The 13,017-nt window shown below is 37.1% G+C and overlaps 1 protein-coding gene across 2 annotated transcripts in view; it reads left to right on the plus strand.

The window, feature by feature from the left end:
* The window catches only part of LOC124615944 (cytoplasmic tRNA 2-thiolation protein 2-A), a 96,227-nt gene that overhangs the window by 57,867 nt on the left and 25,343 nt on the right, over positions 1-13,017 (plus strand). Inside the window, exons 8-9 of one of the 2 annotated variants that reach the window (XM_047144143.1) lie at positions 6,592-6,900; positions 7,129-9,448. In XM_047144143.1, the coding sequence (XP_047000099.1) occupies positions 6,592-6,900; positions 7,129-7,227 (408 nt within the window). In that variant the 3' untranslated portion in view covers positions 7,228-9,448. Of the gene's footprint in view, positions 1-6,591; positions 6,901-7,128; positions 9,449-13,017 lie in introns of those variants that run through there. The other variant, XM_047144144.1, reaches the window with a different exon arrangement.

Consider the following 13,017-nt stretch of genomic DNA (forward strand, 5'->3'; position numbering starts at 1 on the left):
ATAGTACTCTTTTACCTTTGGCAAATACTTGTTGTATCGTATTCTAATCTTAGCCTCCCACACATCACTATTAAAGTTCTGTGTCTGTGCGAAAAGTTTAGAAAGCTTTGAGATGTGTAAGATTTACAAAAGAAGAACTTTTTACTTATCTTGATTTTCTCTTCTTGTTGTTGTTGTGTCTAGGGATACATTCTTGAGTCTGTAATTATGTTGTGGGTTCTTGATGACTAAATAACTGATGAAGATTTGCCTGTTGCTATGAATATCTTTTTATTTTATCCCATTCTTCTAAGTCACACCCACTTTACAATTTTTGTTTCTATCACACCAAAGAGTACGTTATTGGTGACACAATCAAAAACGCGTCTGATTCTATCAGAGGCATGCCCACCACTACCTAATATTCTGCGGTACTCATCATATTCCAAAGAGTTTACAAAGCAAAAGAGTTTACAAACTTTCTTGACGCAAGAAGAATCTTCACTAAATTATATCATTATTTTATAAATTAGTCCAGACATAAATGTAATAATTAGTGTTAGATTGGGCAATTAATAATATGAATTATAATATGCCAGATATTTTCATGATTTCAGATATTTTTAAAAGAAGAGTAATTTTAACCATTAGTGCATATCGATTGTAACAAATTAATTTCTCTTGATACATTTTAGTCCGAAGCATAACACATCACATACAAAATCATATGAAATTCATTCAGTTAGACAGCTGATATTATGTTCACCTATACAATGTTCGACCTGGAATTCAATCGCATCAACTCAACAAACATTTTAAGAATGTATTGTCTATGAAAAGAAACCTAGGCGAAACTGGTAACAAAACTTTAAGTACCGATGATTACGGGGGTGTCTTATACCACGTGGGCACAAACTCCATCCACAGTAACAGTGAGGAAGAAATCGTGAATGAAACACGGAATCTGATTAGATCGGCAAAAACTGTATACCCAACATCCAGGATGGTAATTAGTCGAATTATTCACCGAAGATCAGTAAGTGATACTTACATCAACAGGATAAATACCGGCATTAGGGAACAGTGCAACAGACTTGGTGCAGTATTATTGACCCAAACAAGTTCTTAAACTATAAGTGTCAGGGAAAAGATGGCCTGCACTTGAATAGATTAGGCTCTGTGAACCTTAGTAAAACATTCATAGATGTGTGTAAAATCCTAAGAAGAAAGGGAAACTAACTCATTCTGATAGGGGTGACAAAGAAAAAACTCAAACTGAAAAAAAAAGTTTAGCTACCAAACGAAGGATGTACGTGAAATAACTAAAAGCCAAAATGATCTGTTGATGCACTGTAATATAAATGGCTGAGGGGCAGAACTACCAAATCGTAAATACTCAAAAATCGACGAACTAAAAATTCTGCTTTCAGAATCCATAAATTTTAAAATAATCAGCCTAAATGAACACTGGTTAACAGAAGATAGTATAAAACTATCAAATAGTATTAATAATTTTAAAGTAGCTGCTAGCTTTTGTAGAATAAGCAAATCTCGTGGAGGCTCCTGCATTCTTGGCAATTCTTCTGTAAGTTATACAGTAAGAGATAATTTTAATTATTTAAATGAAGAGAGCGTGTTTGAAAGTTGCTCTGTAGAACTAAGTGATCTGAACACACTGGTTATAGCAATCTACAGAATTCCTGGATGTGCGGTAACTAAAGTGTTTTTAGCCAAATTCGCATGCCTCCTAGAAAAACTCCATAAAGAAAGTAAGAAAAAAGTTGTTATAGCAGCAGACTTCAACTTAAATCTCTTAGTTGAAAGCAATGATTCCACAGAATTTTGTGACTTAATTCAGAAATCTGGTTTCAAGCTAAATTTTTCTGAAGGCGCTAGGGAAAACAGCAGATCAGTGACCTGCATTGACAATATTATTACTAATTACAAATTTGACAGTGGAAATAAGCACAAACACTGCTTAGACTTGGGTATTTCAGATCACTCAGCTCTGTTTATTGAGCTCCCAAAAGCAAATAACCTAAAGCCTCCAGAAGTGTATATAAAAAGGGATCTCAGTAAAAGTAAAATGGATTTATTCCACATTAAATGAAGTATAATAAGCTGGCCTGTAGACCACAATAGTTCAAGCTCGATAAACTATGACAAATTCTTAAATTGTTTCTTAGAGGTATTTAATGAATCATTTCCTCGTAGATACAAGCCAAAGAAGGTAATTGGTAAACTCAAATGGATTACAACAGGAATAAAAAATTCTAGTGCCAGAAAGAGAGAGCTCCACAATGAGTTAAAATCAAACAGAAATCCGGATTTTGTTACTTACGTCAAACAGTATAAAACTGTATTTAGAAAAGTTGTAGTGGCAGCTAAAAAAATGGCAAATAGTAAATTCATACGAGAACACAGAAATAAAACAAAAGCAGTGTGGTCAGTTGTTCAGTCTGAATTGGGAGCCAAAGTAAAAATTCATGAGATTTTGAAAATTAGACATGAAAATGAAATTATAGTAAACCCTGCTCAGATGTCAAGTTGTTTCAATGAATTCTTCCTAAATGTAGTAAGATCAGATGTGGATATGACATTCTGTCAGGGCATCACAAATTTGGAAAACAGCTAGAACACATCTTTTAAACAATTTGAAAAAATCACCCAAAGGGATGTGGAAAAGGAAATATTGTCTCTAAAAAACAAAACCTCACATGGGTGGGATGAAGTAACATCATCTGTTATCAAGTATGTGTACGATATTATTTCTCAACCACTGTCTACTATTATAAATCAATCTTTTGAATAGGGATGCTTCCCAAATGTATTGAAATACGCGGAGATCAAGCCTCTATTCAAGGAAGGATCGACAGAAGATATGGGGAATTACCACCCTATCTCTCTCTTGCCGGTCTTCTCTAAAGTGTTTGAAAAGATTGCAGCAAAAAAAATTAATAAATTTCTTGCTGTAAATGATATAATTTTTAAAAACCAGTTCGGATTCCAACAGGGTAAAAGCACTGTGAATGCTATAAATGAGTTTATCCAAAAAATATGCTCCACGTTAGGTAAAGGTAGAAAGGTCACAGGAATATTCTGTGATCTAACTAAAGCTTTTGATTCAGTGAACCATGCATTACTCCTCCAAAAATTACAGATGTATGGAATCAGGGACACTGCTTTAAAATGGTTTAGCTCTTACCTGTCAGGTAGGAAACAAAGAGTAATTTCAACTTCAAATGGAACCAATTATTCCTCAGACTGGAAAACAGTTCCCCACGGAGTGCCACAAGGTTCGATATTGGGTCCCTATCTGTTTCCTTTTTAAGTAAATGACCTACCACTTGCTATTGATGTTCATTCAGTCTTATTTGCTGATGATACATCAGTTCTAATTCAAAATGAGGTATCTGGGATGTGGAAAAGGAAATATTGTCTCTAAAAAGAAAACCTCACATGGGTGGGATGAAGTAACATCATCTGTTATCAAGTATGTGTACGATATTATTTCTCAACCACTGTCAACTATTGTAAATCAATCTTTTGAATAGGGATGCTTCCCAAATGTATTGAAATACGCTGAGATCAAGCCTCTATTCAAGGAAGCATCGACAGAAGATATGGGGAATTACCACCCTATCTCTCTCTTGCCGGTCTTCTCTAAAGTGTTTGAAAAGATTGCAGCAAAAAAAATTAATAAATTTCTTGCTGTAAATGATATAATTTTTAAAAACCAGTTCGGATTCCAACAGGGTAAAAGCACTGTGAATGCTATAAATGAGTTTATCCAAAAAATATGCTCCACGTTAGATAAAGGTAGAAAGGTCACAGGAATATTCTGTGATCTAACTAAAGCTTTTGATTCAGTGAACCATGCATTACTCCTCCACAAATTACAGATGTATGGAATCAGGGATACTGCTTTAAAATGGTTTAGCTCTTACCTGTCAGGTAGGAAACAAAGAGTAATTTCAACTTCAAATGGAACCAATTATTCCTCAGACTGGAAAACAGTTCCCCACGGAGTCCCACAATTTTCGATATTGGGTCCCTATCTGTTTCCTTTTTAAGTAAATGACCTACCACTTGCTATTGATGTTCATTCAGTCTTATTTGCTGATGATACATCAGTTCTAATTCAAAATGAGGTATCTGAAAATATTCCAGAAAAGGCCAAAAATACTTTAGAAAAACTTGAATCTTGGTTCTATCAAAATAGACTAAAACTAAATGTAACTGAAACCAAAATGATTCAATTTGAAGCTAAATCAGTTGAAAGGACTGAAATAAAGATAACTTGCAATGATCAGGATATCACAGATGCAAACCACGTGAAGTTCTTAGGCCTAAATCTTGACAAAATTTAAATTGGAAGGTACCCATAGATTACTTAGCAAATAAACTGAACAACTTAGAATTTGCAATGTGTATTTTGTCAGGTGCCACAAACATGGATACCAGAAAGATAGTTTATCACTACTACTTTGAGTCAGTTATTCGTTATGGCATAATCTTCTGGGGAAATACAGCAAATGTCAGGCTCCTAGTATTACAAAAGAAAGTAATTAGAAACGTGTGTTGCAAAAAAAAAAAAAAAAAAAAGGAAAATGTAAATCCTGTCGACTGTTGTTAAAGAATTTAAAAATACTATCTATCCCCTCACTTTACATGTATGAGATGGTGGTGTTCCTATATAAAAATTAACATACACTAGACACTTTCCATTTTGATCACAACTACAGCACTCGCCACAGAGATAACTTCAAACTTCCAACACATTGTTTAAAACTTTATGCCCAAATGCCAGAATATATGGGGTTAAAAATTTTCAATAAAATAAAAGGCAGTAATATATTTAAAATGGAGCTTGGTTCAGTGAAAAGATTGCTCTTTACTCTTCTGGTGGAAAAGTGTTATTATTCAGTCGATGAATTCATTGAGGACAGCTTCACAGACTGAACACAGGGATTGTATTACATGTATTACTTTATGTACATGTGTAGCTGTAACTTAGAAATGAAAAATGTAATGTAAACTTTCGTATTTCTCTTAAAAAAAGTGAAAAAGGTATCTTTAGTAAACCTTGGCATGTCTCCTGTACATAAAATCAAATGATTTGAAAATTGTACGTAATGAGATGAATAAACCACATATCACAAGAATCAGTAGTATACAAGCTATCGGTCATTTCTATAAAAAGAAGAAGAAAAAAAAGAAAAGTACTGTTAGAGGAGGATGACCATTAAAGACAATGCCCACACAAGTTTTCGGAACAGAAATTATATATAGAAGCAATTGGATATATTATGAGGAATGGTTGAATGATTGATTCTTGAGGTGGTGATGGAAGCAGAGGCACAGACACTCTGCTACTAATATCTCAGCAATGCCCCCTGGTCCCCCCCCCCCCCCCCCCTTCTTTCGTTCAGAAAAAGAAGAACATGGCCATATGACCATCATCTTTTTACTCAATGATCTTGGAAAACTTCACTTCCTCGGTGAAGAGTCACTTGGAAAGAGCCTTACAGCTGACTGACTTGTATCAGGCTCATACTGATGTATCAAACTCTTATTTGAAGCACAATGCTGCACGAATGATGGGAGGCATCTTTATTGAAACCCTTTAATTATGCCTTTAACCCATGCCACGGCCTGTTCTCAGTGAACTGATGGGTACTTTCTGAGAAAAAACTTGCTCAAGACTTCTGAAAATTGCAGCAAATGATGAAGACCCAACATGTTGTATAAGTTATTTTTGGGTCATTTCACACTAGATTATACAGGTGAACTATGTTTCACTTTGTAACTGCAGTTGGTGAGTTGGTGGGCACACTGTTTGATCCTCAAGCTGCATGCATATCGGAGGCACAGCACCGAGTTCAATGAAGAAAAAGGTTTTGGTGCAGCATGGTGCATCCAGCCTTGATGGCAAACTGTGCCACACTGCACAACAATGAACAAGTTCTGTGCAGTGCCGATACATCAACTGAATGTTTGTTCATGCACACTCTGTTTGCACAGAGTTTCTCGCTACTGAGCTGAAGTGTACCAACAGGAAGTGTGTAAATTATGCGGGCTGTCCAAGACTGTAACTTCTATGTTAGAGGTGTATTAATTAATAATATACTGTTTTAAGATACACTAATATTTTACTAGTTTTTGCACAATGTGATTTGGAGCTACAACTCCATTTTCAAGGACTGATTCATTTCTTTCAGTATGTCCTGTAAGTGTTCTCTGCTTTCACTTAGGATAGCTTGTCATCACCGAATCTTATAATTGGCGTCCTACTGATCAATTCTGGTACAAAAATCACTTAAAAGCTTAATTTCTCAACATAGCTTTTGACTTATTGGTTCTGGTATCACCCATCAATGATGTTCTCTAAGTCCCCCCCCCCCCCCCCTGCCCCCTCCCCTTCACCTTATGGTGAACAACTCGGAAAGCAACAATTGTGATTCATCTCCAATTTTTTGTCAAACTAGACCACCACCACCACTTCAACAACATAGAACGCACACCTGTGCACACACTGGAACATTGCTGTGCATGTATGAACACTGCTTCAGTCTGTGCATTTCAGATTAACAGAATTTTTTTTTTTTCCAGGCACCACTAGATGACAGAAATATGAAATCTTCTTCTCTTCAAGCTACTGAATTTTCACGTCTAGCTTCCCATCTAGGACCTTCTGGATTCAGTGCTGACAGCATTATGAGTGACTCTTATTCAGTGAAAAACAATTTCTCAAGTGAAATAAAAGAAGAATGTCAGTCAGAAAGTGCCGATAAAGTGGACTGCAGTTCATTCACAGATGGTTGTGATTGTCAGCATAAGTGTAGTCCTGACATGAAAATATGTATTTCTGATGCTGAAAAATGCTTTTGCTATAGCTGTCGAATTATTTTGAAAGAACTAGTAAGTATTACTTTGGCATATTCTCTTTACATATCTGTGTGCATATTTTATGTCTGGTGGTAGCATTTTCCTCTCTGTTACATCTTTCTTTTCTTTTTTCTTATGTTCAATTTATTTCTATTGCAATTTAATTACTTTTTCAGTTGAAGTACTGGTATGCAGTATTTCTGTAAAGTGAGTGCCTAATAATCTTATCCCTCCCTTTTATTTTATTTTTTATTTTTACAGGGCTCTGTAGAGGTTCTACCACAAGAAGTCCAAACTAAGATCCGAAATCAGCTTAGTTTCAGAAATATGAGAAAGGAAATTGCAGATTTTTTATTATGACACAGAGTTTTATCATAGCTTTTATGCATCTCTGTTATACTTCTGTGAATAAAACCAAGGCACAAAGTCATTTGTCACTTGTGCTGTATACAGTTAGTGGTGGTGATGGATTCTATCATTGCTTTCATAGTTTCTAGAGCATGCTGTGTTTGCTAACTGAGCTATATATTATTCACGTGAGAAAATACCTTTAGTGCTAGGAAGGCAAAAGAGAAGCTACAGTAACTTGAGTAAATTTGAGAGCGAGGCACATTTTTGAGTTGGCAAAGTGTTATTAGCAGTCCATTCACTGATTTGCTCATTAGTTACGAACTGTTTGACAAAGGCATACACATCATATATTTCAATTTCTGCAAACTGAACACGTGGGACAGTTTTGATCACTAGAGAAGTTCTTTCAGATGATCCCATAAAGGTATTTGATTTACCGTAACCAACTGTAGGATTCCAAGTTCTGGAAACGTTCTTCAGTCCACATTTTTTAAGTAGGCTAGAGCAGTTTAGTAGAAAAATATTACAGCACTATGAAATCTTTTTACCTCTGCTGGAAACAGACTTACTAACACAATTAACCACTTTAGTAGAGTGACTGTCTATCCTTCAACAATTTTCACTGCTTCATGAATTGGTGAAGCCTGGCTGTGAACAAAGTATAACCATCCTTCAGAAAAGAGGCTCTGAAAGCTTCAAATGAACAGTGGGCATTTCTTTTCAAATTGGAAGTATGATTATGATGGTTAAACATTTTAATGACTGACTCAATAGCAGGCAGTAGGGCTAACCACCTTTTTTTGGGCATAACCCTGAAAGTTGCAGTAGACGCTGCTGCAAAGATTTTGTTTTATGTTTTTCATTTTGTAAGTGGAGTCGTATATAACCATGTCCACTGTGACTTATTGAGAAACTAATGGGTGCCTGGGAAGTAGGGACAAATTTGAATTTTGCGCCATTTCGTCATATGAGGTAGCCATGGTTTTTTTTTCATGTTTGTTATCTGCCATCCTTCTAATTAGTAGCCTGATAGCCTTTGTGTGGTGACCATTGTTGCCTGATGTTTACTTTCGTCATGGAGCAGATGATAACTGACCAACGTATCTAAGTGAAAAAACGTTATTACAAAAACAATGAAAGTCCCATGGCAGCTGTTTGTGAATTACTTGTGACACTTGAATGTAATGCTGCTGTAACTGAATCACCAATTTGGAAGTTGAGCCGGAAGTTTGAGACCATGGGGTCTGTTTCAAATGTTAAGAAAACAGGATGACTGCATTTTGTTCGAACACAAGAAGACGTTGCTGTCGTGTGTGATAACGTGACCTTAAGCCCCAGGAAATCTGTTTGCTGACAAACTCAACAATTGAATTTATCACCAAGTTTACTGTATGAAATCCTTTCAAATGATCTGAAAATGCATGCTTACAATATTTGACTTACACAAGAGTTGAAGCTTGCAGATCATGAAAAGAAACATCAATTTGCTCAAGGGCCTTGGCTCGACAAGCAGAGGATGAGAACTTCACAAAAAAAATAATTTTCTCAGATGAGGCACACGTCCACATCAGTGGTAACGTCAATAAGTAGAAGTGCATAATTTGGGGAATCAAAAATCTGCGAGTGACTGTGGAAGATGAGATGCATCCACAATGCATGACTGTGTGGTGTGGGTTCTGGACAGGAGCAGTGATCGGCCCATACTTTTTTTTTATAATGGTGAGGGAGTTGCCATCACTGTGAATAGTGACCATTGCCGAAACTTGCTTTCTGATTGGTTTTTCTCTCTTATTGATGAAAATGAAGATTTTTGGTTTCAGTAATATGGTGTGACGCGTCGCACATCCTGTGAAACAGTTGCTCTGCTTAATGAAAAGTTTCCTCAAAAAACTATCCCTTTGCATGGCAACCAGGAATGGCCCAACAGATCATGTGATATTACGCCTTGTGACTTTTTTTTGTGGGTATTTGTGAAATCAAAAGTGGACGTGAACAAACTGCAAACAATACAACAATTGAAGGATGAAATTAAAAGAGTTATTAATGGCATCTCATCAGATGCTTGTTAATGCGTCATTGAGAACTTCAATGAATGCATTGCTCATTGCCACACAGCCTTGGTGGTCATATTGAGAATATAATTTTTCATACATAAATGAGAGTAGTTACTTAATGTGTTTGTAAAAAAAATTACATTTTCAATAAATTTTGTATGTTGTACAGCGTTTAATATCCGTCTCTACTTCCTGGGCACCCTCTAGAAAGGCACATGTCACATATGATTTTTTCCTTTTGAGCCCTAAGAAATAATTTCACTGATGAATGGAGATTCTTTTTGAAATTGTTCATTGAAAGAACACTTGCACTTCTGTGAGGTCATTCTTGCCAGGAAGTATTGCTATTGTAAAGAAAAACAACTAAACTTAACCAGTGTAATACAGTGTAACACTAAGTAGCACATAATACAAATCTAATATAATTTTGCGCGCGCAGATGTCACAGTAGTGGAAACCAGCTTTGTGCATTGTAACCAACATACACAGTATTGGTGACACCAAAACAAAGAAGATTGGCTATTGCAATGCAAATGGGTATTCTGGTAAGAGTAGAACCTCTTTCTCGAACAGTTTCACCAACTAATAATAAAATATATCAACAGAGATTAAATTCATATCTAACTCAGCATAAAGCATTTCGTAATAATTAAATTCAGGACAAATAGGTGTCCAGAATTACCTTTGAAAAATTTAGGACTGAGATCCAAAAATTGTGGCTGTCTCATAGTGGACTGGGGGTGGTCACATTAATTATTTGAAGAGTGTTTACTCATTATGTATTTGGGATTTGCATCTGTAGTTGGATAATTTTCATAACAGCTCCTCATAGTTAGATGAGGAGGGATTTGTAACCTCATTTCACTTGATTCATGTAATCATTTTTTTTTTAATTTCTGTATGGGGTCATAAATACCTCCAGGTATCAGAGGCTGTGGAAAAAAAGGGGGGAGGGTGAGAGAGAACAGGAAAAAATATGCACATGAGGAAGTGAAGTTATCCAAGTTTTGTTTGTAATTGTTGCAGTGGCATAGTTACAGACTGCAGCACAATGAGCCAGTCATCTCAGATGATGGTGGATATGGGAGAAGACTGTGTGCATTGTCTGTATTTGAATTTGTTAAATGTGTGCCCAATACCATGCAGAAATATGTAAAATCAAAACAATTCATAAGTAGTACAAGAGAATCAATGAAATTTCCTTCTTGTGCTGTGCAAGCACCTGGAATGGATCCAACAATTACTGGAATAATGTGACAATTTCATTTTACGACATGATGGTTTGCTGCCACCTTTGTATTTGGATTCCTGTAATGCTCACCGTAGTGCAAAATTAGTTAAGTGTGATAATTGGAAGTTCTGGCAGAACGTAAATTATGCCCTGGGTCGTCGACAGGCTAATAAACGACACAGAAAACTGGGGAACTTTTTCAAGCTAGAAGGAACACACACACACACACACACACACACTCTGTACGGTTACATATTGCCAGATGAATACACAGTACCTCAACTGCAGGAGGATTATGGGAATGAAGGATGTGCTGCAAGATGTTGGATAGGACATGTTTCCCACCCTGACTCTCATCATCTTCATCACTGCTTTTTGTTCTAACTTCTCCACCTCCTTCTTCTTCTTCTTCTTCTTCTTCTCTCTCTCTCTCTCTCTCTCTCTCTCTCTCTCTCTCTCTCTCTCTCTCTCTCTCTCTCTCTCTCTCTCTCTCTCCCCCTCCCCCTCTCTCTGTCAAGATTGCATCAAGAAATATCACAAAATGTGCATTAACTGCAAGGAAGTATTGTAAATGCAGTTACTATTCACCAACATGACATTTCAGAGTGTGTGTGGCAAGATTAAGAATACTGCATTGATGATTGTATCACATAGGTCAGTCTTGTTGAAAACTTGTAAGATTTGTTGGAAACTTCTGGCAACTGATTGATGTGTTTCTTTTTGATGTACGTGTTATGAATCTCCATGGGTATTTCAAAATAGCACTGTGGTGTAGTAGCTTATGCTTTATATCTGAGATATAAGCAGGAAATTGGCCAAACATTTACTTGAACAATACCCTAATATCATGTTCTTTCACTATTGTTATAGTTTAGGTCTCTGCCTTATGAATTAATGCTCAATGTACGGTATACCATATAATCTTGTTCATTTTTTGAAGCTTGGATTTCGTATGGCTACAAAGGTCATTTTTCACACATAAATGTTGATAAAATTGCTTGCATATGTTTTCTGTTATTTATTGGAACTTCTATGCTGGACCAATTTTGGGCATCATTTGTCCTTTTTAATAAGAGACAGACATCTCATAACATTAATAATAAATCAAAAGAGTGCAAACTTTGTCAATTCCCAGTACACATTACAGCATATATATTTGAAGGGTCTTAAAATGCACCATCTTTATAATGTCTTGTTGCAGCCTGTTGGGAAACCCCATGACAGGTAAGTAAGATAAGGATAAATTAAACCCACAAACAAATTAAAATCAGCGAGGGCCCTAAATCTTGAAATATAATATGAACCTTTTTCTTAAGAATGAGGAGCATGTGAGAGACATAATAGGTAAAGTTAACAGTGTTAAACTTAACTCTTCTCTCCTTACCCCTACCACACCCCGCACTACCACCTTCTACATGCTTCCTAAAGTCCATAAACCCAAGCACCCAGGACACTCCATTGCGGCTGGTTACTGTGGCCCCACAGAGAGAATCTCTTCTCTCGTAGACCACCATCTTTAACTACCTGGAACCTACCCTCCTGTATAAAAGATACCAGCCATTTCCTGCACTGACTCTCCACAGTTCCTGTCCCTTTACCATACGGTGCCCTGCTCTTGTCACTATTGATGCCATGTCCCTTTACACTAACATCCCTAATGCCCTTGGCCTTACCACTATTGAACACTACCTTTCCCAATGCTCAACAGGTTCCAAACCACCCACCTCCTTCCTACTCACCATGACCAACTATATCCTCACTCACAATTACTTATCCTTTGAAGGCATTACCTGCAAACAAATCCGGGGTACGGCTGTGGGCACCCATATGGCACCATCCTGTGCCAATCTTTGCCATCTAGAGGAATCCTTCCTAAACACCCAGAATCCCAAACTCCTCATCTGGTTCAGATTCATTGATGACATCTTCATAATCAGGATTGATGGTGAGGACACCCTACCCACATTCCTCCAGAACCTCAACACCGTCTGCCCAATTTGCTTCACCTGATCCTACTCAACCCATCAAGCCACCTTCCTCGATGTTGACCTCCATCTCAAAGATGGCTATGTCAGTACCTCTCTCCATATCAAACCTACTGACCACCAGCAAGATCTCCACTTTGACAGCTGCCACACAAGAAGTCTCTTCCACACAGCTTAGCCGCCTGTAGCTATTGGCTCTGTAGTGATGAGTGGTCCCTCTCGAAATGTAATGAGGGTCTCACTGAGGCCTTTACAGATCATAATTACCCTCCCAACCTTGTACAAAAACAGATCTCATGTGCCTTATCTTTCCAGTCCCGCATCACCTTCCAAAATCCCACTGTCTGGGCACAGGGGAGAATTCCCCTCATTACCACCCATGATTGGAGCAACTGAATTACATTCTCTGCCAGGGTTTCAACTACCTCTCGCCATGTCCTGAATGAGTAATGCCCACCCACTATCCTTCCATTCCTTCCAACAGTAGTATTCCACCACCCACCGAACCTGCACAATATCCTCGTCCATC

Source organism: Schistocerca americana, chromosome 5 (assembly GCF_021461395.2).
Source record: "Schistocerca americana isolate TAMUIC-IGC-003095 chromosome 5, iqSchAmer2.1, whole genome shotgun sequence".
In the NCBI taxonomy this organism is placed as follows: Eukaryota; Metazoa; Arthropoda; class Insecta; order Orthoptera; family Acrididae; genus Schistocerca; species Schistocerca americana.